The sequence below is a fragment of the Phyllobates terribilis genome, unplaced genomic scaffold (genome assembly GCF_046119375.1).
Source record: "Phyllobates terribilis strain yellow unplaced genomic scaffold, ASM4611937v1 Scaffold_3__8_contigs__length_932513732, whole genome shotgun sequence".
NCBI lineage: Eukaryota > Metazoa > Chordata > Amphibia > Anura > Dendrobatidae > Phyllobates > Phyllobates terribilis.
In genome coordinates this window covers 269,374,859-269,395,183 of record NW_027362763.1, presented here as the reverse complement: position 1 = coordinate 269,395,183, position 20,325 = coordinate 269,374,859, and the positions used below count along the sequence as shown (strand labels likewise).

Genomic DNA, 20,325 nt, shown 5'->3' with positions numbered 1-20,325 from the left:
AACCCCTTTAATATTGCCAATACATTTAGACGGGGAAGTGAAATAAGATTCTCCTTCTCAATGTCATGAGATCTCAGCAGTAACAGCTGCCAGGAAGGAGACGTGAGCTGTGAAGCTCCAGATTCAGGTGCGGTTTATTCCGTGTATTTTGTAGTAATCTGTCCTGCATACACCTGGAGTATGTGTTGTGCTCATCCGCTCCTCATAAGGTGTCAGCACAGGAGAATGGAGAAAGATCCAAACAGCTTAACCACCAGTTATTTTAATATTTGGCAGTTGGAGGGAAACCACACAAGAGCTTAGTGTACAGTAATCCAAGTTCAGAGAGAATATGTCTGAGCGCACGTTTAGATGGTTCAAAATGAAATTGGACACATTATAAATCCTCTTCTATTAGACGCAGCAGCAGGACGCTTTGAAGAAAGTCTATTCCGTCAGCATTTCTGCCCCTTCCCCACCGGTGGCATCGTGAGAAATGTGAAGATCTTCTAGCATCTCTGCCAGGCTGATCCGGGGAGCTCCCTCCTCATCAGTGTCACTCTCCACTGCAATGTTAGCATCTGAAAGAAGAAAAGCCAGCGTGAGCTCAGAAAAGGAGCAGGCCGAAAAGTGCCGGGAGAGCACATCATGCGGGGTGTTCGGGACCTGAAGGGTCTTCTGTAGTTCTCAGACAGAAAAGCAAGAACCTCAAGTGCGAGCATACAATTCACAACCAACGCGTTTCATATACGAGATATATGCTTTACAGCAACAAGAGATATCTATATAGGCACACCAGTAAGGAAAGGAGACATTTACAAATGTGAGGGCATGTGTATGTACAGTATGTGTATATATGCATGCGTGCACGTGTGTGTGCGAGTGAGTATGTATGTGCGAGTCAGTATATGTATGCATGCGCGTGTGTATGTGCGAGTGAGTATATGTATGCGTGCGCGTGTGTATGTGCGAGTGAGTATATGTATGCGTGCGCGTGTGTATGTGCGAGTGAGTATATGTATGTATGTATGTATGCATGTATGTGCGAGTGAGTATATGTGTGTGTGCGTATGTATGTGCGAGTGAGTATATGTATGCGTGCGCGTGTGTATGTGCGAGTGAGTATATGTATGCGTGCGCATGTGTGAGTGTATGTATGTATGTATGTATGTGCGAGTGAGTATATGTATGCATGCGCGTGTGTATGTGCGAGTGAGTATATGTATGCGTGCGCGTGTGTATGTGCGAGTGAGTATATGTATGCGTGCGTATGTATGTGCGAGTGAGTATATGTATGCGTGCGCATGTGCGAGTGAGTATATGTATGTATGTATGTGCGAGTGAGTATGTGTGTGTGTGTGCGTGTGCGTATGTATGTGCGAGTGAGTATATGTATGCGTGCGCATGTGCGAGTGAGTATATGTATGTATGTGCGAGTGAGTATATGTGTGTGCGCGTGTGTATGTGCGAGTGAGTATATGTATGCGTGCGCATGTGCGAGTGAGTATATGTATGTATGTATGTGCGAGTGAGTATATGTGTGTGCGTATGTATGTGCGAGTGAGTATATGTATGCGTGCGCGTGTGTATGTGCGAGTGAGTATATGTATGTATGTATGTATGTATGTATGTATGTGCGAGTGAGTATATGTGTGCGTGCGTATGTATGTGCGAGTGAGTATATGTATGCGTGCGTATGTATGTGCGAGTGAGTATATGTATGCGTGCGTATGTATGTGCGAGTGAGTATATGTATGTGCGAGTGAGTATGTGTGTGTGTGCGTATGTATGTGCGAGTGAGTATATGTATGCGTGCGCGTGCGCATGTGCGAGTGAGTATATGTATGTATGTATGTATGTGCGAGTGAGTATATGTGTGTGCGCGTGTGTATGTGCGAGTGAGTATATGTATGCGTGCGCATGTGCGAGTGAGTATATGTATGTATGTATGTATGTATGTGCGAGTGAGTATATGTGTGTGCGTATGTATGTGCGAGTGAGTATATGTATGCGTGCGTATGTATGTGCGAGTGAGTATATGTATGCGTGCGCATATGCGAGTGAGTGTATGTATGTGCGAGTGAGTATATGTGTGTGTGCGTATGTATGTGCGAGTGAGTATATGTATGCGTGCGCGTGTGTATGTGCGAGTGAGTATATGAATGCGTGCGTATGTATGGGCGAGTGAGTATATGAATGCGTGCGTATGTATGGGCGAGTGAGTATATGAATGCGTGCGTATGTATGTGCGAGTGAGTATATGTGTGTGCGTATATGTATGTGCGAGTGAGTATATGTATGCGTGCGAGTGAGTATATGTATGTGTGCGCATGTATGTGCGAGTGAGTATATGTATGTGTGCGCATGTATGTGCGAGTGAGTATATGTATGCGTGTGTATGTATGTGTGAGTGAGTATATGTATATGTGCGTATGTATGTGCGAGTGAGTACATGTACAGTGCCTTGTGAAAGTATTTGGCCCCCTTAACTTTTCTACCTTTTGCCACATTTCTGGCTTCAAACATAAAGATATAAAATTCTCATTTTTTGGGGAAGAATCAACAACAAGTGGGACACAATCGTGAAGTGGAACGGAATTTATTGGATATTTTAAACTTTAAAAAATTAAAAACTGAAAAGTGGGGCGTGCAATATTATTCGGCCCCCTTGAGTTAATACTTTGTAGCGCCACCTTTTGCTGTGATTACAGCTGCAAGTCGCTTGAGGTATGTCTCTATCAGTTTTGCACATCGAGAGGCTGAAATTCTTGCCCATTCTTCCTTGCAAAACAGCTCGAGCTCATTGAGGTTGGATGGAGGGCGTTTGTGAACAGCAGTTTCAGGTCTGGACTTTGACTTGGCCATTCTAACACCTGGATATGTTTATTTTTGAACCATTCCATTGTAGATTTTGCTTTATGTTTGGAATCATTGTCTTGTTGGAAGATAAATCTCTGTCCCAGTCTCAGGTCTTTTGCAGACTCCAACAGGTTTTCTTCCAGAATGGTCCTGTATTTGGCTCCGTCCATCATCCCATCAATTTTAACCATCTTCCCTGTCCCTGCTGAAGAAAAGCAGGCCCAAACCATGAAGCTGCCACCACCATGTTTGACAGTTGGGATGGTGTTTTGAGGGTGATGAGCTGTGTTGCGTTTACGCCAAACATATCGTTTTGCATTGTGGCCAAAAAGTTCGATTTTGGTTTCATCTGACCAGAGCACCTTATTCCACATGTTTGGTGTGTCTCCCAGGTGGCTTGTGGCAAACTTCAAACGAGACTTTTTATGGATATCTTTGAGAAATGGCTTTCTTCTTGCCACTCTTCCATAAAAGCCAGATTTGTGCAGTGTAGGACTGATTGCTGTCCTATGGACAGACTCTCCCACCTCAGCTGTAGATCTCTGCAGTTCATCCAGAGTGATCATGGGCCTTTTGGCTGCATCTCTGATCAGTCTTCCCCTTGTTCGAGATGAAAGTTTAGAGGGACGGCCATGTCTTGGCAGATTTGCAGTTGTCTGATACTGCTTCCATTTCAATATGATCGCTTGCACAGTGCTCCTTGAGATGTTTAAAACGTGGGAAATCTTTTTGTATCCAAATCCGGCTTTGAACAGTATCTCGGACCTGCCTTGGTCTTCATGATGCTCTCTGCACTTGAAACAGAACCCTGAGACTATCACAGAGCAGGTGTATTTATACGGAGACTTGATTACACACAGGTGGATTCTATTTATCATTACCAGTCATTTAGGACAACATTGGATCATTCAGAGATCCTCACTGAACTTCTGGAGTGAGTTTGATGCACTGAAAGTAAAGGGGCCAAATAATATTGCACGCCCCACTTTTCAGTTTTTACTTTTTTTAAAAAAAAGTTTAAAATATCCAATAAATTTCATTCCACTTCACAATTCTGTCCCACTTGTTGTTGATTCTTCCCCCAAAAATGTGAAGTTATATCTTTGCGTTTGAAGCCAGAAAAGTTCAAGGGGGCCAAATACTTTCACAAGGCACTGTATGCAAGTTCCTTCAAAAACTTGGTACAAGTCTACCTAGAAGAATTGATACCTTTGAGCCGTTGTGAAGGCACAAGGCGGTCACACCAAATATTGATTGGATTTAGATTTCCCTTTAGTGCTTTCACATTGCACTGTGTTGATTAATAAACTATTAATACTTTTCATTTTTTAAAGCATTCTGATTTTGCAGCATTTTCCTTACACCTGCCTAAATCTTTTGCACAGTACTCTACACTAACTTCTCAGTTATCATATTTGACTGGTTACGTCAGGAAATTAAATATTAAAGGGTAACAGTCGTTTTCATTTTTATTTCATAAATTAATAGTACACATGAAAATAAGTTTCTGTAATAAATCTTATACAAGAAATCTGCTTCTTTCTGTGCCAGAATTGATCAGTGATTATCAATATTCTCACTTCTGAGGTAAAATCTGTATTCAGTGACGACAGACTTTCCCCATTACTGAGATAGGAGATAAGATATATTACGGAGTTACTTATTTTCATGTGTATTAGTGACTTATGAAATAAAAATTAAAGTGACGGTTACGCCTTATCCCCTTTACAACCCAAGGTGGTTTGCACGTTAATGACCAGGCCAATTTTTACAATTCTGACCACTGTCACTTTATGTGGTAATTACTCTGGAACGCTTCAACGGATCCCACGGATTCTGAGATTGTTTTTTCGTGACATATTGTACTTCATGATTGTGGTGACATTTCTTCAATATCACTTGCGTTTATTTGTGGAAAAAAATGGAAATTTGGCAAAAATTTTGAAAATTTAGCAATTTTCAAACTTTTAATTTTTATGCCCTTAAATCAGAGAGATATGTCACACAAAAGAGTTAATAAATAACATTTCCCACATGTCTACTTTACATCAGCACAATTTTGGAACCAACATTTTTTTTTATTATTAGGGAGCTATAAGGGTTAAAAGTTGACCAGCGATTTCTAATTTTTCCAACAAAATTTACAAAACCATTTTTTTTTTTTCTTAGGGACCACATCACATTTGAAGTCACTTTGAGGGGTCTGTATGACAGAAAATACCCAAAAATGACACCAAAACTGCACCCCTCAAGGTGCTCAAAACCACATTCAAGAACTTTAGTAACCCTTCAGATGCTTCACAGGAATTTTTGGAATGTGGAAGAAAAAATTTAACTTTTTTCACAAAAATGTTACTTTAGACCCAATTTTTTTTATTTTTGCAGGGGTAAAAAGAAAAAATGGACCCCAAAATTTGTTGTGCAATTTCCCCTGAGCACGCACATACCCCATATGTGGGGAAAAAACACTGTTTGGGTGCACGGCAGGGTTCGGAAGGGAAGGAGCGCCATTTGACTTTTTGAATGTAAAATTTGCTTGAATAATTAGTGGACGCCATGTTGCATTTGGGGAGCCCCTGATGTGGGGGGGTTTCCATTGTTTAGGCACAAGTGACACCATTTTGGAAACTAGACCCTTCAGGGAACTTCTCTAGATGGGGGTTCAGGGTGCTCACCACACAAGTGCTTTACCGAAGTTTATAACATGGAGCAGTGAAAAGAAAAAAAAAAAAAAATCAAACTTTGTCAACAAAAATGATGTTTTAGCCCCAATTTTTTTTTATTTTCACAAGGGTAAGAGGAGAAAATTGACCCCAAAAACTTGTGTAATTTCTCCTGAGTACGCCAATACCCCATATGTGGGGAAAATACAGTGTTTGGGCGAACGGCAGAGTTCAGAAGGGAAGGAGCACTGTGTGACTTTTTGAACGCAAAATTGCCTGGAATCGAAAGCGGACGCAATGTCGCGTTTGGAGAGCCCCTGATGTGCCTAAATAGTGGAAACCTCCCACAAGTGACCCCATTTTGTAAACTACACCCCTCAAGGATTATATCAAGGGGTATAGTGAACATTTTGAACCCAGAGGTACGACACAGAATTTGATAACATTAGGTCATCACATTGAATAAGTTGTCATTAGTCTTGAGCGCAAGTGCTCGCTACTTGAGTTTGCATCGGGTACTCAGGTATGCACCATGTATCGCACGTGCTCAAGTGACGTGCTCGAGTCCCCACCCACATGTTTCACGGTTATTAGACACCCAGAAAAAAAAATGCAGGGATCGCTCGTGCATGGCAGGCAATCCCACAAGGTTTTTTTGGCCACAAAGCATATGGGGCAGGCGGAGACTCGAGCATGTCACTTGAGCACCCGCGATACATGGTGCATACCTGAGCACCCGATGCAAACTCAAGTAGCGAGCACTTGCGCTCAACACTAATCACCATATAGTCATCTTTTTTTCTTTTTTTTTTTACTTTTGAAAAAAATCCCAACCATAACCCTAACCCCAACACTAGCTCAACCCTAGCCCCAACCCTAGCTCAACCCTAGGCCAACCCTAACCCCAACCCCAACCCCAACCCCAACCCCAACCCTAGCGTTTATTTTTTACGCCGTTCCTCGGGCGGTATAAGTGATTAGACGACTTTATTCTTTGGGTCGGTGCGATTACAGCGATACCAGAATCATATGGGGTTTTTATGATTGATAGCTGTCACACACTAAAAGACGCATTTTTTTGTAAAATCTAGTTTTTGCATCGCCATATTTTGAGAAATAAAATTTTTCCATATTTTGGCCAACAGTCATGTGACGGCTTGTTTTTTTGCGGGATGAGTTGACGTTTTTATTGGTGCCATTTTCAGGCACGTGACATTTTTTGATCGCTTTCTATTCCGATTTTTGGGAGGCAGAATAAACAAAAACCAACAATTCAGGAATTTTTTTTATTTTTTTTCATGCTGTTCTGAGTGTGGTAAAATTGATAAGGTAGCTTTATTCTTCGGGTCAGTACGTTTACAGCGATACCACATTTATATCGTTTTTCTATGTTTCAGTGCTTTTACACAATATAGAAAAAAATATTTTTTTGCATTGCTTTATTCTGAGAGCCATAACTTTTATTTTTCGGCTGATAGAGCTGTATGGCAGCTTGTTTTTTGCGGGACAAGATGACATTTTCAGCGGTACCATTTTTATTTATATTCGTCTTTTTGATCGCGTGTTATTCCATTTTTTGTTTGGCGGTATGATAAAGCATTGTTTTTTGCTTTGTTTTTGTTTTTTTTGTTGTTTTTTTTTTTAGTGTTCACTAAAGGGATTAACTAGTGGGACAGTTTTATAGGTCAGATCGTTCCAGACGCGGCGATACCAAATATGTGTACTTTTATTGTTTTGTTGTTTTTTTTTTTCATAATAATATTTATTGATGGGTACATTATATTTTTATTTTTGGTGGATTATTTTTTTATTTTAGATTTTTACAATTTTTTTTTTTTTTCATTTTTAAACACTTTTTTTAACTTTTATTCTTTGTCCCACTATGGGACTTTCACTTTTTTTTTTAATTCTGATCGCCTGTATAGCATAGGGATGGAGCACCTTCCCTGTGCTATACAGGCTGTCAGCGCTGCAGATGCAGAAGATACTTTGGTCATGCACTGCGCATGACCAAAGTATCTTCCAGCTGTCTGGTGACCCGGATGTTGTCATGACAACATCAGGTCGTCATGGTAACATCCGAGAAGCCGCGGCAGACAGATTTGGATGCCGGCAGGAGAGGTGAGTATCCCGATCACCTTCCCCTTGCCACAGCAATGCTGCGATCGACTTCGATCGCAGAATTGCGGGGGCTAATGTCCTGGGAGCGGTGCGGGAACGCTCCCTGCACATAGCACTGGGTGTCAGCTGTGACAATCAACTGATACCCGGCGGCTATCGTGCCCGCACAGCCTGCGTGCGGGCGCGGTCGCCATGACGTACTAATACTTATCAGGCTCTTAAGTCCCAGGGCGCAGATACGTATTAGTACGTTTTAGTACGTCAAAGGTCGTGCCCCTGCCTTTCATATGGGCTTGCACGCCAAGTCTGCATCTTTCCCCGCACTTAATGGCAGACTTAATTGGCTATCAAGTGACTAATAGCTGCGGGTGGAGCTCTGTTAACCAGTTAAATCCCGCTGCTTATAAGCACCCCTGTCATGTGATCACGGGTGCAGACGGGTTGTCATGACAGCCGGGGGGTCTGCAGAAGATATGGTGCTACACATAGCAGTGCATAAAGGGGTATTCCCATCTCCCAAGATCCAATCCCAATATGTAGTAGGTGTAATAATAATAATATTAGTAAATGCCTCCAATTAGAAATTTAGTATAGTTTTTATGATTCGCTATTTCTCTTTCCTCATGTGCAGGCATTGCAGGACCTTAGGTATCCATGGTTACGACCACTAGCAACTAGCTAACTAACTTTCACTATACCAGTGGTTGTAACCATGGATACCTAAGGTCCTGCAATGCCCTGCACACAAAGAGACATAGCGAATCAGAAAAAATACTATACTACATTTCTAATTGGAGGTATTTGCTAATATTATTATTACACCTACTACATCTTGGGATAGGATTTTGGAGATGGGAATGCCCCTTTAAGCCCTGCTATATCTAGCACAGGAGATCAGACAATCGCAGCTTCAAGTCTCCTAAGAGGACCATTGAAGCCAGTAAAAAAGTAACAGGGGAAAAAAAAAAAAGTTCAAATCACCCCCTTTTGCCCCCATTTGAAAAAATAAATAAATAAAAATTCACATATTTGGTATTGATGCATTCAGAAATGTCTGATCTATCAAAATATAAAATAAATTAATCTGATCCGTAGACTGTGTAACGAGAAAAAAAAGTTTTTCCCCATTTTCCAGTACACTATATGGTAAAATGAATGGTGTTGTTCAAAAGTACAACTCGGCCCACAACAGAGTAGCGCTCATAAGGCTGCATTGATGGAAAAGTAAAATAGTTATGGCTCATGGAAAAAGGGAAGGGAAAAAAAAAAAAAGGAAAAATCGCCAGGTGGTGAAGGGGTTAAGGGGATTTACTCATCTAAATGTGCCAAAGATCTGGCACAATATGCACCACAAAAACAGGTCTTCACCATATTATATGTTTTAGGTAGTTTTTGTGCCCCAGTTCAACAGGACCGTAGCTTTGGGGAAATATGTGGCTTTGTGAGAAAGGGGTGCAGCTTTACAGGTAACAACATTCACCAAAATTTGATGCATATTTCTGGGACAAAGTAAGACAAGAGAAGGTGTAAACCTAAACTAAACATATACGTCTAATGATGCCCCCGATTTATCCTCCAGCATGAACCAGTGTGATTAATGTGATTAATGTGGCTGTCTAGTTTAAAGCTCCCCCATACACAGCTCGCTCTGCCGATCGGTGCAGGTTCTCTATGACTCGGTCACTACCAGACTCCTCTGGCAGCGGCTTATCTCGAGGAGAACAAAAGGAGCAGCAACAAAAGGATTCATCTCTGCCAACATCATCTGTCAGGGGAGAGTCGGGAGGCCCCCATACACATTACACAGCTCATCCCGCCAACAAAAGCAGGTTCAGCTAATGTTAGTCTAATGTGTATGGTGGCCTTAAATTTGCACTCCTAACATGCTCCATAAATCTCCATTCATTGTAAAATGTAATATACTAAATTAGCAATTTCAGCAAAAATGTAGCTCCTTACTTTTATAAATGTTAACATTTTTCCGCAAAATTTCATCTTCCTCTAGATCTTCAAGGAAATCTTGATATTGCCTGGTAAGAGAAAGGAAAAATAAAAACACTTATGTAGACAATGAAATGGAATAATATGGCTCCAAAAATGTTCCAGTGCTAAATGCTTAGTCTTTTTTGGGAGCAATCAATTACACGACAGCCTTCAGCGCTTTCCATAAAGTGCAGCCAAAAGACCGGGTCAGACTGGAGGAGATTTACAGATACATGTATGCCTGCTAGTGGGGGAATCTCTCAGCTGATTCATGCTGCCCAAACCACAAGCAGCAAAAATCAGAGATAAACTCCTGCTCTATAAAATTAAGTGTATTGATATGTCGGCACCACTCATCCCTTAGCTTCACCGAACGGCAATAATTACATCCAAATGATCAACTAACGCTCTTCACTGGTGCTCAATAGCCTTAGAAATAGCTTCAAATTCAGTTGCGCCACCCAAGTGAAGGTATGTAAATCTTGTGTATTTGAAGCACATATGGGACAGGGAATACAGACGAATAGCACACGGTCTGTGGCCGTTTCACATGACCCATGCTCAAGGCCCCATGGAAGCATCAAGTAGGACATGAAATGGTGAAAGGCCATGTGCTGTACTTTTGTGTTCTCTGTCCGATCAATGTGCCTCAATAAAACAAAAAACAAACGCTGGGAGCATTTCGGAGAAAAAAAATTAAATAGAGACTGGGGCCAGGGAAGGGTAACTAGTTAAAGAGACGGGTCCACACTGGCTACTCCCTACCTGCTCCACTAGACTGACAGGTCTTTCCGGTCAATCTAGCTGAGCGGACAGGAAAATGCTGGTGGGAGACAACTCTCGTCAGGCAGCAGGAATCAGCCAACATGTTCACTGTGTGCCATCAGACCAGGGAATCTCTTACGTAGGATATGTTCGCTTTAAAGTTTGCATCTTATTAGGCATTTACCTTGTAGGTTTTTTGTTTTGGAGGTGGATGTTTAAACAAAATGAGCATGTGTGTGAACATGAATATCTAACTGAGGACATCTATATGCTCTGATCAGACTTTCCACTAAGAGATGTGGAAGCAGAGGTCAGCAGCCATTTAGCCAAAACTTGATGGGTTGAGGAATTAAGCCTAGTGCATAATTGGTATCCCAATGTGCCCAACAAGGTTGAGGTCAAACATCTGGTTGGGTTAGCCATACTTCATATTAGAAAACCATTTCAAAAGCAGGCATAGTTGACGTCCTACTCCGAGACCCGGTACCTCATCCTGCCTACACTGGAACAAGAACATGGAGCAAGCACCCATCTCTCCAAGTATTCTCTGTCTGGATGCGGTGATAACCTCACCAGGAAAGACAGGTGTCACAGAACCCCCAATCTGGGGGCACTAGGTCCTAGAAAGGAGATCTGCATCTGCAAGACATTTATGGAATATCATGTAGATATGCCACATGTGTCCAAGATAGGAATACCCCTTTAAGATGTGCTTACACTGGAAATAAAACATCTGATATAAAGCAGAAAATAGTCCCAGACCAAAACATTTCCTGCGCAAAACGTTATAGAGATTTGAAAGGCAAAGTTCCTCTGATGTCAACAAAACCCGTGTGTCTTTCAGAGATGACATTTCCAGTACTTTGGACTCCTCCAGCCAATAAGTAAGAGAATTGTTAGGACACAAATGTAACTGAACTTAGAAGTGATGAGCGCCATCATGTCACGTTCATCTGCCAAATAGAAACAAAATAGACCTATTGACCTAAAAACTACAGAGCCTGAATATTAATCGACCTACAGACCTTTCATCATCTGTGTCCATGCCTTCCTTTTCTCTTTCCAGCTCTTTCAGCTTCCAGTTTCTCCTCCGCTGACGTCTAGAACGGTCATAACTCTTCTTAATTAAAACCTGAATGAGAGATCAAAAGAAATATACGTCAAAATACGTCAAAGGCCATCAGAAGACATTCTCTCAGCACATCGCAATTACACTAACTCTTGGCATGTTATACAGCGCCCACTACCACTTTATCTGCTCTAATCTAGCTCCTGGAGAAATAAAGCATTTTCCAAACGTAAATTAAAAAATAGAAAAAAAGTGTTTCATAGATGAAAAGTGCATTAGTAAGATAAATATAGATTCTAGATAAAAAGGGGCCAAAATTGTGGGCAAGGGCACACACACTCATATACACATGCACCATGTACAGTTAGGTCCATATATATTTGGACAGAGACAACATTTTTCTAATTTTGGTTCTAGACATTACCACAATGAATTTTAAACAAAACAATTCAGATGCAGTTGAAGTTCAGACTTTCAGCTTTCATTTGAGGGTATCCACATTAAAATTGGATGAAGGGTTTAGGAGTTTCAGCTCCTTAACATGTGCCACCCTGTTTTTAAAGGGACCAAAAGTAATTGGACAATTGACTCCAAGGCTATTTCATGGACCGGTGTGGGCAATCCCTTCGTTATGTCATTCTCAATTAAGCAGATAAAAGGCCTGGAGTTGATTTGAGGTGTGGTGCTTGCATTTGGAAGGTTTTACTGTGAAGTAAACATGCGGTCAAAGGAGTTCTCCATGCAGGTGAAACAAGTCAGCCTTAAGCTGCAAAAACAGAAAAAAACTGTTTTTGCAGCTTAACCCCTTAAATCCCGGAGCATTTTCCGTTTTTGCATTTTCGTTTTTGCTCCCCTTGTTCCCAGAGCCATAGCGTTTTTATTTTTTGGTCAATATGCCCATGTGAGGGCTTATTTTTTGCGGGACGAGTTGTACTTTTCAACGCCATTACTAGTTTTACCATATCCTGTACGGGAAAACGGGAAAAAAAATTCCAAGTGCGCCATTTTCTAAGACCCGTAGCGTCTCCATTTTTCGTGATCTGCGGCTGAGTGAGGGCTTATTTTTTGCGCACCGGGCTGACGTTTTTATTGATAACATTTGGGGTAGATCCGATGTTTTGATCGCCCGTTATTGCATTTTATTGCAATTTTGCAGCGACCAAAAAACGTAATTCTGGCGTTTAGAATTTTTTTCTCGTTACGCCGTTTACCGATCGGATTAATTCTTTTTTTATATTGATAGATCGGGCGATTCTGAACGCGGAGATACCAAATATGTGTATGTAGGGGTTTTTTTTTTATATTTTATTTTGAATGAGGCAAAAGGGGGGTGATTTAAACTTTTATATTTTTTTATTTTTTTTTATATTTTTAAAAACTTTTTTTTTTTACTTTTTGCTTGCTTCAATAGTCTCCATAGGAGACTAGAAGCAGCAACTGTCCGATCGCCTCTGCTACATACAGGGGACGAGCAGGTCCACTGCATGCAGCAGAAATGGTCCTGTGCTATGAGCGTCGACCACTAGGTGGCGCTCATAGCGACAAGATCATGACAACCACAGGCGTCTGCTGCAGACCCTGGGTTGTCATGCCCACCCATCGGTGACCCGCGATCACGTGACGGGGTCGCCGGTGGGCGGGGCTTATGACGCGCTACCCGGAAGCGCACGTTAAATGCCGCTGTCGGAGATTGACAGCGGCATTCAACATGTTAACAGCCACGGGTGGATCGCGATTCCACCCACGGCTGTTGCGGGCACATGTCAGCTGTAAGAATCAGCTGACATGTGCTCGGTTCAGTGCGGGCTCAGCGCAGCAGCCCTCACTGAACGGGGGGTACGCAAATATGCGTACTAATACGGCACCGGTAGTTAAGGGGTTAAGGATTATGTTATCACGCCCCTGTGGAAAGTGGGCCGACTAGTCTGGGGCAACTAACGCCCCATCGACTAGTCAAAGTCCTAATTAGCATAGGGAAAGCGGAGGTTATAAATGCTTTTTTTAAACCTTGTTTTCACTCAATAACATTATAAAGGGCTGGTTAGGCAGGAAATTTACTCATACATAGGTCAATGCTGCTGGATTGGAGGGCATGAGGGACCTGACAAGTTCCCTTTAATATCAACTCCCAAACCTACTGCCAGCTTTTTAGAAGACACTTTCCTCAAGCAGAAATACAGGACAATGCTCCATCGCAGCATCAAAGTCTCACTGCCTGGCTGCCAGTAAATGGCTTAAAGATGAAAGAATAATGACCTGGCCCCTTCCTCACCGGACATAAATGCTATTGAGAACTTGTGGCCCTTCTTATACAGGAGATTTACAGTGATGGGAAACAGTCACCTCTCTGATCAGTGTCAGTGTTGGAGCTGCACAGAAAGCTGATGGTTAGCATATTAAGAAGCTGACAGACTCCATGGATGGAGCTTATGACTGTTATTGAAAAGAAGGGCGGCTGTATTGGTCACTAGAGCTAATTGATGTACGGGGAGGGGGGGCACAAAGTAGCCCCGCTCATTGCTTAATGGCCACTGACAAGTATTGCTAGTTATCTCACTAATGCCAGATAATGGGTCTATCTAAATGCAGCATGGGTCGTCCTGCCCATCCCGGAGTAGCTACATACAGGGGCTAGTGCTGTGATGTACTTATCAGATTTACCCTTAACCTGTAAGCAAGTACAGACACAACACATATATAATAGCCACAGTCCTGCCAGAAGAGGATACACCATGTATACTGCAGCTGACCAGCTCTGCTACAAACTTCTATTTCTAACCAAAGAGTGCCATCTAGGGGTCATGAAGAGACTTACCACGTCAGGTACATGATGAGGATTCATCTTGTTAATAAATTCATCATTCAAATTACAGTTTGCCAAATCAAACCTGAAACAGAAAAGAGTCCTCAGCCATGACTGCTTACTGCCGGGGTTATTGCACAGTTTTTTTCTTAAGTGCCGAAACAAAGCAGGTCATCAGGGAGCAGCGGAGCTGGGAGGACTGGGAGGGTGTGTAATTTACCAGTACACCCACACACTCCCCGAAGGGAACAGTGCCTCCCAGCACTCCAGATAACATAATGCTCAGCATGGCACTGACAGGCGGCACTACAGGGGGGCAGATAAAATACAGGGGAGACCTATGGGGCTTGCTGTGGGAAAACACTAAACCGGCAGAGCCGGAAGATATTATCTATATGTGTGCAGGTGTGTAAATATATGCAAACATACATACAAACATACATACATACACACACACACACACACTTGAAACCAGAAGTTTACATGCACTATATAAAAAGACACATATGAATGTTTTTCCTAATATCCGACATGAAATCAGAATAAACCTTTCCCGTTTTAGGTCAGTTAGGATTACCATCATTTGTAATATTTGCCAAATGCCGGAATAATGAGAGAGAGAGAATGTTTTAAGGCATTTTTATTACTTACTGCAAAGTCAAAAGTTTACATACGTTTCATTAGTATTTGGTACCATTGCCCTTAAACTGAATGACTTGGGTCAAATGTTTGGGATATCCTTCCACAAGCTTCTCACAATAGTTGGACGGAATTTGGGCCCATTCCTCATGACAAAACTGGTGTAACTGATCCAGGTTTGTAGGTCACCTTGCTCGAAACTGCCTTTTCAGCTTTTCCCATAAATTTCCAATAGGATTGATATCAGGGCTTTCTGATGGCCACTCCAAAACATTGACTTTGTTATCCTTAAGCCACTTTGTTACCATTTTGGCAGTATGCTTCGGGTCATTGTCCATTTGGAAGACCCATTTCCGCCCAAGCTTTAACTTCCTGGCTGATGTCTTCTTGAGATGTTGCTTCAGTATTGCCACAATCTTCTTTTCTCATGATGCCATCTATTTTGTGAAGTGCACCAGTGCCTCCTGCAGCAAAACAACCCCACAACATGATGCTGCCACCCCCGTGTTTCACAGTTGGGATGGTGTTCTTAGACTTCCAAGCTTCTCCCTTTTACCTCCAAACGTAACGATGGTCATTATGCCCAAAAAGTTACATTTTAGTTTCATCAGACCACAGGACATGTCTCCAAAAGGTCTCTGTTCCTGTGTGCATTTGCAAACATTAATCTGGCTTTTTTATGTTTCTTTTGGAGTAATGTCTTCTTCCGGGCAGAGTGGCCTTTCAGCCCATGTTGATACAGTACTTGTTTCACTGTGGAAATTGACACAATCTTACCAGGTTCCCCGATCATCTTCACAAGGCCTTTTGCTTTTGTCCTTGGGTTGATATGCACACGTCAGACTAAAGCACGTTCATCTCTGGGACACAGAACCCGTCTCCTTACTGAACAGTATGATGGCTGGACAATCCCATTTTGTTTGTACTTGCGTATAATTGTTTGTACAGATGAACAAGGCACCTTCAGGTATCTTAAAATTGTACCCAACCATGAGCCAGACTTGTGCAAGTCCACAATTCTCTTCCTGATATCTTGGCTGATTCCTTTACACTTTCCCATGATGCTACACAAAGAAGCTGTGTGTTTCAGGTGTACATTAAAATCTATCCAGGTGTGTCTCTAACTCAGATGTTGCCAAAAAACTTCCAAACACATGACATCATCATATGGGCAGTCCAGAATTGTTAAAAGGCATAGTAATCTTAGTGTATGTAAACTTTTCTTTAATAATAAAAATGCCTTAAAACATTCTCTCTCTCTCATTATTCTGGCATTTGGCAAATATTAAAAATTATGGTAATCCTAATTGACCTAAAATGGGAAAGGTTTATTCTGATTTCATATTAGATATTGAGAAAAACATGCAAATGTATCTTTTTATATAGTGTATGTAAACTTCTGGTTTCAACTGTATATATATGCGTACAAGCGTCCATGCTGGACCACACCTGCTCTATGATAGAAAGTGCTGCAATAATCTTCTTTTACTATGTCAGTACAATCATGAGAGAGTTATAGATCTTTCCAGCTGTGGCCGGCCTTATCCATCAAAACCAGCGAGATCCAAACTTTCATTTTTGTAACGTTTCTATGCCTGAGGCTTAATGCATATTAAAGGGAAGCCATCATCAGAAAATGATTATTGTTTAAATCAGATTTTTGTGTTACATTTTTTTCCCCAATTTTTAACAATGTTTTAACTTTCATATCAATCTGTATTACAAATAGTGGATTAATTTTGATTTCTAATAAAGATTGTGATAGATAAAAAAAACATTTTTTTTTAAAACATGCAAGTAGCTTCCCTTCAAAAAGGCTTGGAAAGGATTAGAAAAACTAAACTTGTGTGGCTTTTCTATGATGTGGACATAAAGCAATTGATAGGGGATGGAAATAGTCAGATAAAAGACTCAGTAAGAGGTCACTGACAGAGAAATTTTTTCCTGAAACCAAATTGTAAAATTTATCTGCATATTTCCCAGAGGAGCATTGCGGCTTTAAAAGTCTCCTCACCTGACGAGCTTAACACGTCACTCTCCGCTAGGAGAAATGTTATCCCTAGATACCGGTCTGACGCCTCTCATCCAGCCAAACCAGAACTCACACTTTGCACTGACGAGGGGCAGTACCCCGAAACACAGTGTCTTCGTATTGAGTTTCTTGTATTGGCTTTTATCCCAAGTCATGGATAAGGCTCGTTAAAGGGTCACTATTGACTTTTAGGATTGCTACTTCCTGAAGGTGGCGCTAGAGTTCTAGTCCTCTTCCTCTCTGAAGAGACAATCTGCATTCATAGACCAAAATACATTCATTTAAGTAATAAAAATGCCCTGAAGGTGTCTGTATCTTAAGACAATGCTCATAAAACTGCTCCACTATTTGATTTACTGCAAGTTGCCTGGTGTCCTTACAGCAGTACACAAGGCTTAGCACAGCTAATACTGTATTTCCATGTGTCTGGAGCCTTTATGGCTGTGGATGCTTGTATGGTTGATCGTTATGCAAACTTACTAAATAACACTTAGGGTCGGACCAAGCAGAACATACAAGGGGGGAATAGGAGAATAATCATTAAAGAAGCACTCCTCCTCCCACCAAACTTTTTATCCTCTTAATACACTGCTCAAAAAAATAAAGGGAACACTTAAACAACAGAATACAACTCTAAGTAAATCAAACTTCTGTGAAATCAAACTGTCCACTTAGGAAGCAACACTGATTGACAATCAATTTCACACGCTGTTGTGCAAATAGAATAGACAATAGATGGAAATTATTGGCAATTATCAAGACACCCTCAATAAAGGAGTGGTTCTGCAGGTGGGGACCACAGACAACATCTCAGTACCAATGCTTTCTGGCTGATGTTTTGGTCACTTATGAATGTTGGTTGTGCTTTCACACTCGTGGTAGCATGAGACGGACTCTACAACCCACAGAAGTTGCTCAGGTAGTGCAGCTCATCCAGGATGGCACATCAATGCGAGCTGTGGCAAGGTGGTTTGCTGTGTCTGTCAGCGTAGTGTCCAGAGGCTGGAGGTGCTACCAGGAGACAGGCCAGTACACCAGGAGACGTGGAGGGGGCAGTAGGAGGGCAACAACCCAGCAGCAGGACCGCTACCTCCGCCTTTGTGCAAGGAGGAAAAGGAGGAGCACTGCCAGAGCCCTGCAAAATGACCTCCAGCAGGCCACAAATGTGCATGTGTCTGCACAAACGGTTAGAAACCGACTCCATAAGGGTGGTATGAGGGCCCGACGTCCACAGATGGGGGTTGTGCTCACGGCCCAACACCGTGCAGGATGCTTGGCATTTGCCACAGAACACCAGGATTGGCAAAGTCGCCACTGGCGCCCTGTGCTCTTCACAGATGAAAGCAGGTTCACACTGAGCACATGTGACAGACGTGACAGAGTCTGGAGACGCCGTGGAGAGCAATCTGCTGCCTGCAACATCCTTCAGCATGACCGGTTTGGCAGTGGGTCAGTAATGGTATGGGCTGGCATTTCTTTGGAGGGCCGCACAGCCCTCCATGTGCTCGCCAGAGGTAGCCTGACTGCCATTAGGTACCGAGATGAGATCCTCAGACCCCTTGTGAGACCATATGCTGGTGCGGTAGGCCCTGGGTTCCTCCTAATGCAGGACAATGCCAGACCTCATGTGGCTGGAGTGTGTCAGCAGTTCCTGCAAGATGAAGGCATTGAAGCTATGGACTGGCCCGTCCGTTCCCCAGACCTAAATCCGATTGAGCACATCTGGGACATCATGTCTCGCTCCATCCACCAACATCACATTGCACCATAGACTGCCCAGAAGTATGCGAATGCTTTAGTCCAGGTCTGGGAGGAGATCCCGCAGGAGACCATCCACAACCTCATCAGGAGCATGCCTAGGCGTTGTAGGGAGGTCATACAGGCACGTGGAGGCCACACACAATACTGAGCCTCATTTTGACTTATTTTAAAGGACATTATATCAAAGTTGGATCAGCCTGTAGTGTGTTTTTCCACTTTAATTTTGGGGGTGACTCCAAATCCAGGCCTCCATTGGTTAATAAATTTGATTTCCATTGATGATTTTTGTGTGATTTTGTTGTCAGCACATTCAACTTTGTACAGAACAAAGTATTCAATGAGAATATTTCATTCATTCAGATCAAGGATGTGTTATTTGAGTGTTCCCTTTATTTTTTTGAGCATTGTATATTGCAGTCCTCATATTATATAGCACTGTGTACTTACAATTGCTCATTTTGCCTTTCTACCCAGCTAATTCTTCTGTTTTCCATTAAGTCTATGACATCACGTGATTAAAAAACAGTCTAGCTGAGTCCTTCTAAGCTCTATGTAGAAACAGGAAGTCTCTTTTCCCTGTATGAGTCATAAGTCACTGCAAAAGTCCCTGACAGGGGGGAGAAGCTGTATCAGGAGTTAAAGAGGGGAATGATTTCTACAGGAAAAAGAGATTTACTGTTTCTACATAGAGTAGAGAAAAGAGAAGAATTTACTGTGGAGAAAGGCAAAATGAGCAATTGTAAGTACACAGTGCTATATAATATGATAGCTGCAATATATTAAGAGGATAAAACTTTGATGGGAGGAGAACTTCTTTAAATTAGCAGTATTCTAAACATTTATATTTCAACACCTATATGATGACGGTGGATCATTTATATGTATGATATGTCAGACAATTACTCAGCCCCATTTTGGCCCATCGTATCATGTATGGTCAGGTCTACAGGGAGCTACCTGGAGGTCATTCTGGGAATAACTTACCCCTGCACCAGGTCTCCTGGACTCAGCAGATGCCCCAGATGAGTGCGGCAGTGGTACTGTTGACTTGTGTTCATCTCCGACGTTTTCTGCACCCAAACCTCAGCAAGTGTGTGCTGGGAAAGAGAAACACACAATCATACAAAGCGTCCGCTCCAAAAAGTCTGGAAATTGTATTATAAGTTAAAAATACACGCTAGGTCCCTTTGGATCACAAGAACAAGAACTCAACTAACATCGTTACAACGCCAGCTTGAAGAAGGGGCTGCGCATGCACCGAATCTCGCCATTCACCAGTATGGGAAAAATGAAAACAGCAGAGCAACAGCTCCACAGCTATTAGGCAGCCGATAACCACAACTCGCAGATATTTGTGGCATTTCTTTTAGTACACAAAAACTGAAATTTCAATACTTTACACACAAAAAAATGTAAATAAAAGATTCATTGAATCAAATTAGAAGCAAATGAACTGAACTCATACTTTGCATTTTTAAGACACTTGTTCTACTAGAGTTAGTTTACAGAATATTGGTTTGGAGGATAGCTCTTGCCCAGGCTTGGACTGGCCGACAGGAGAACAGGAGAATCCTCCGGTGGGCCCCTGTGCAGGAGTGGGCCTCCACCCTCTTATATGAGCAGTACTTGTCACAATGTACTTGAATCACTA

General features: G+C 42.1%; 1 protein-coding gene across 1 annotated transcript in view; it reads right to left on the bottom strand.

Moving 5' to 3' along the window:
* Window positions 1-246: 246 nt before the first annotated feature.
* NMD3 (NMD3 ribosome export adaptor) overlaps window positions 247-20,325 on the bottom strand; it is a 47,243-nt gene continuing 27,164 nt past the window's right edge. Inside the window, exons 12-16 of the mRNA XM_073674811.1 lie at window positions 19,659-19,771; window positions 14,255-14,327; window positions 11,396-11,502; window positions 9,582-9,652; window positions 247-560 (exon numbers count right to left, since the gene is read on the bottom strand). Coding sequence (XP_073530912.1) covers window positions 427-560; window positions 9,582-9,652; window positions 11,396-11,502; window positions 14,255-14,327; window positions 19,659-19,771 — 498 coding nt within the window. The 3' untranslated portion in view covers window positions 247-426. The remainder of the gene's footprint in view (window positions 561-9,581; window positions 9,653-11,395; window positions 11,503-14,254; window positions 14,328-19,658; window positions 19,772-20,325) is intronic.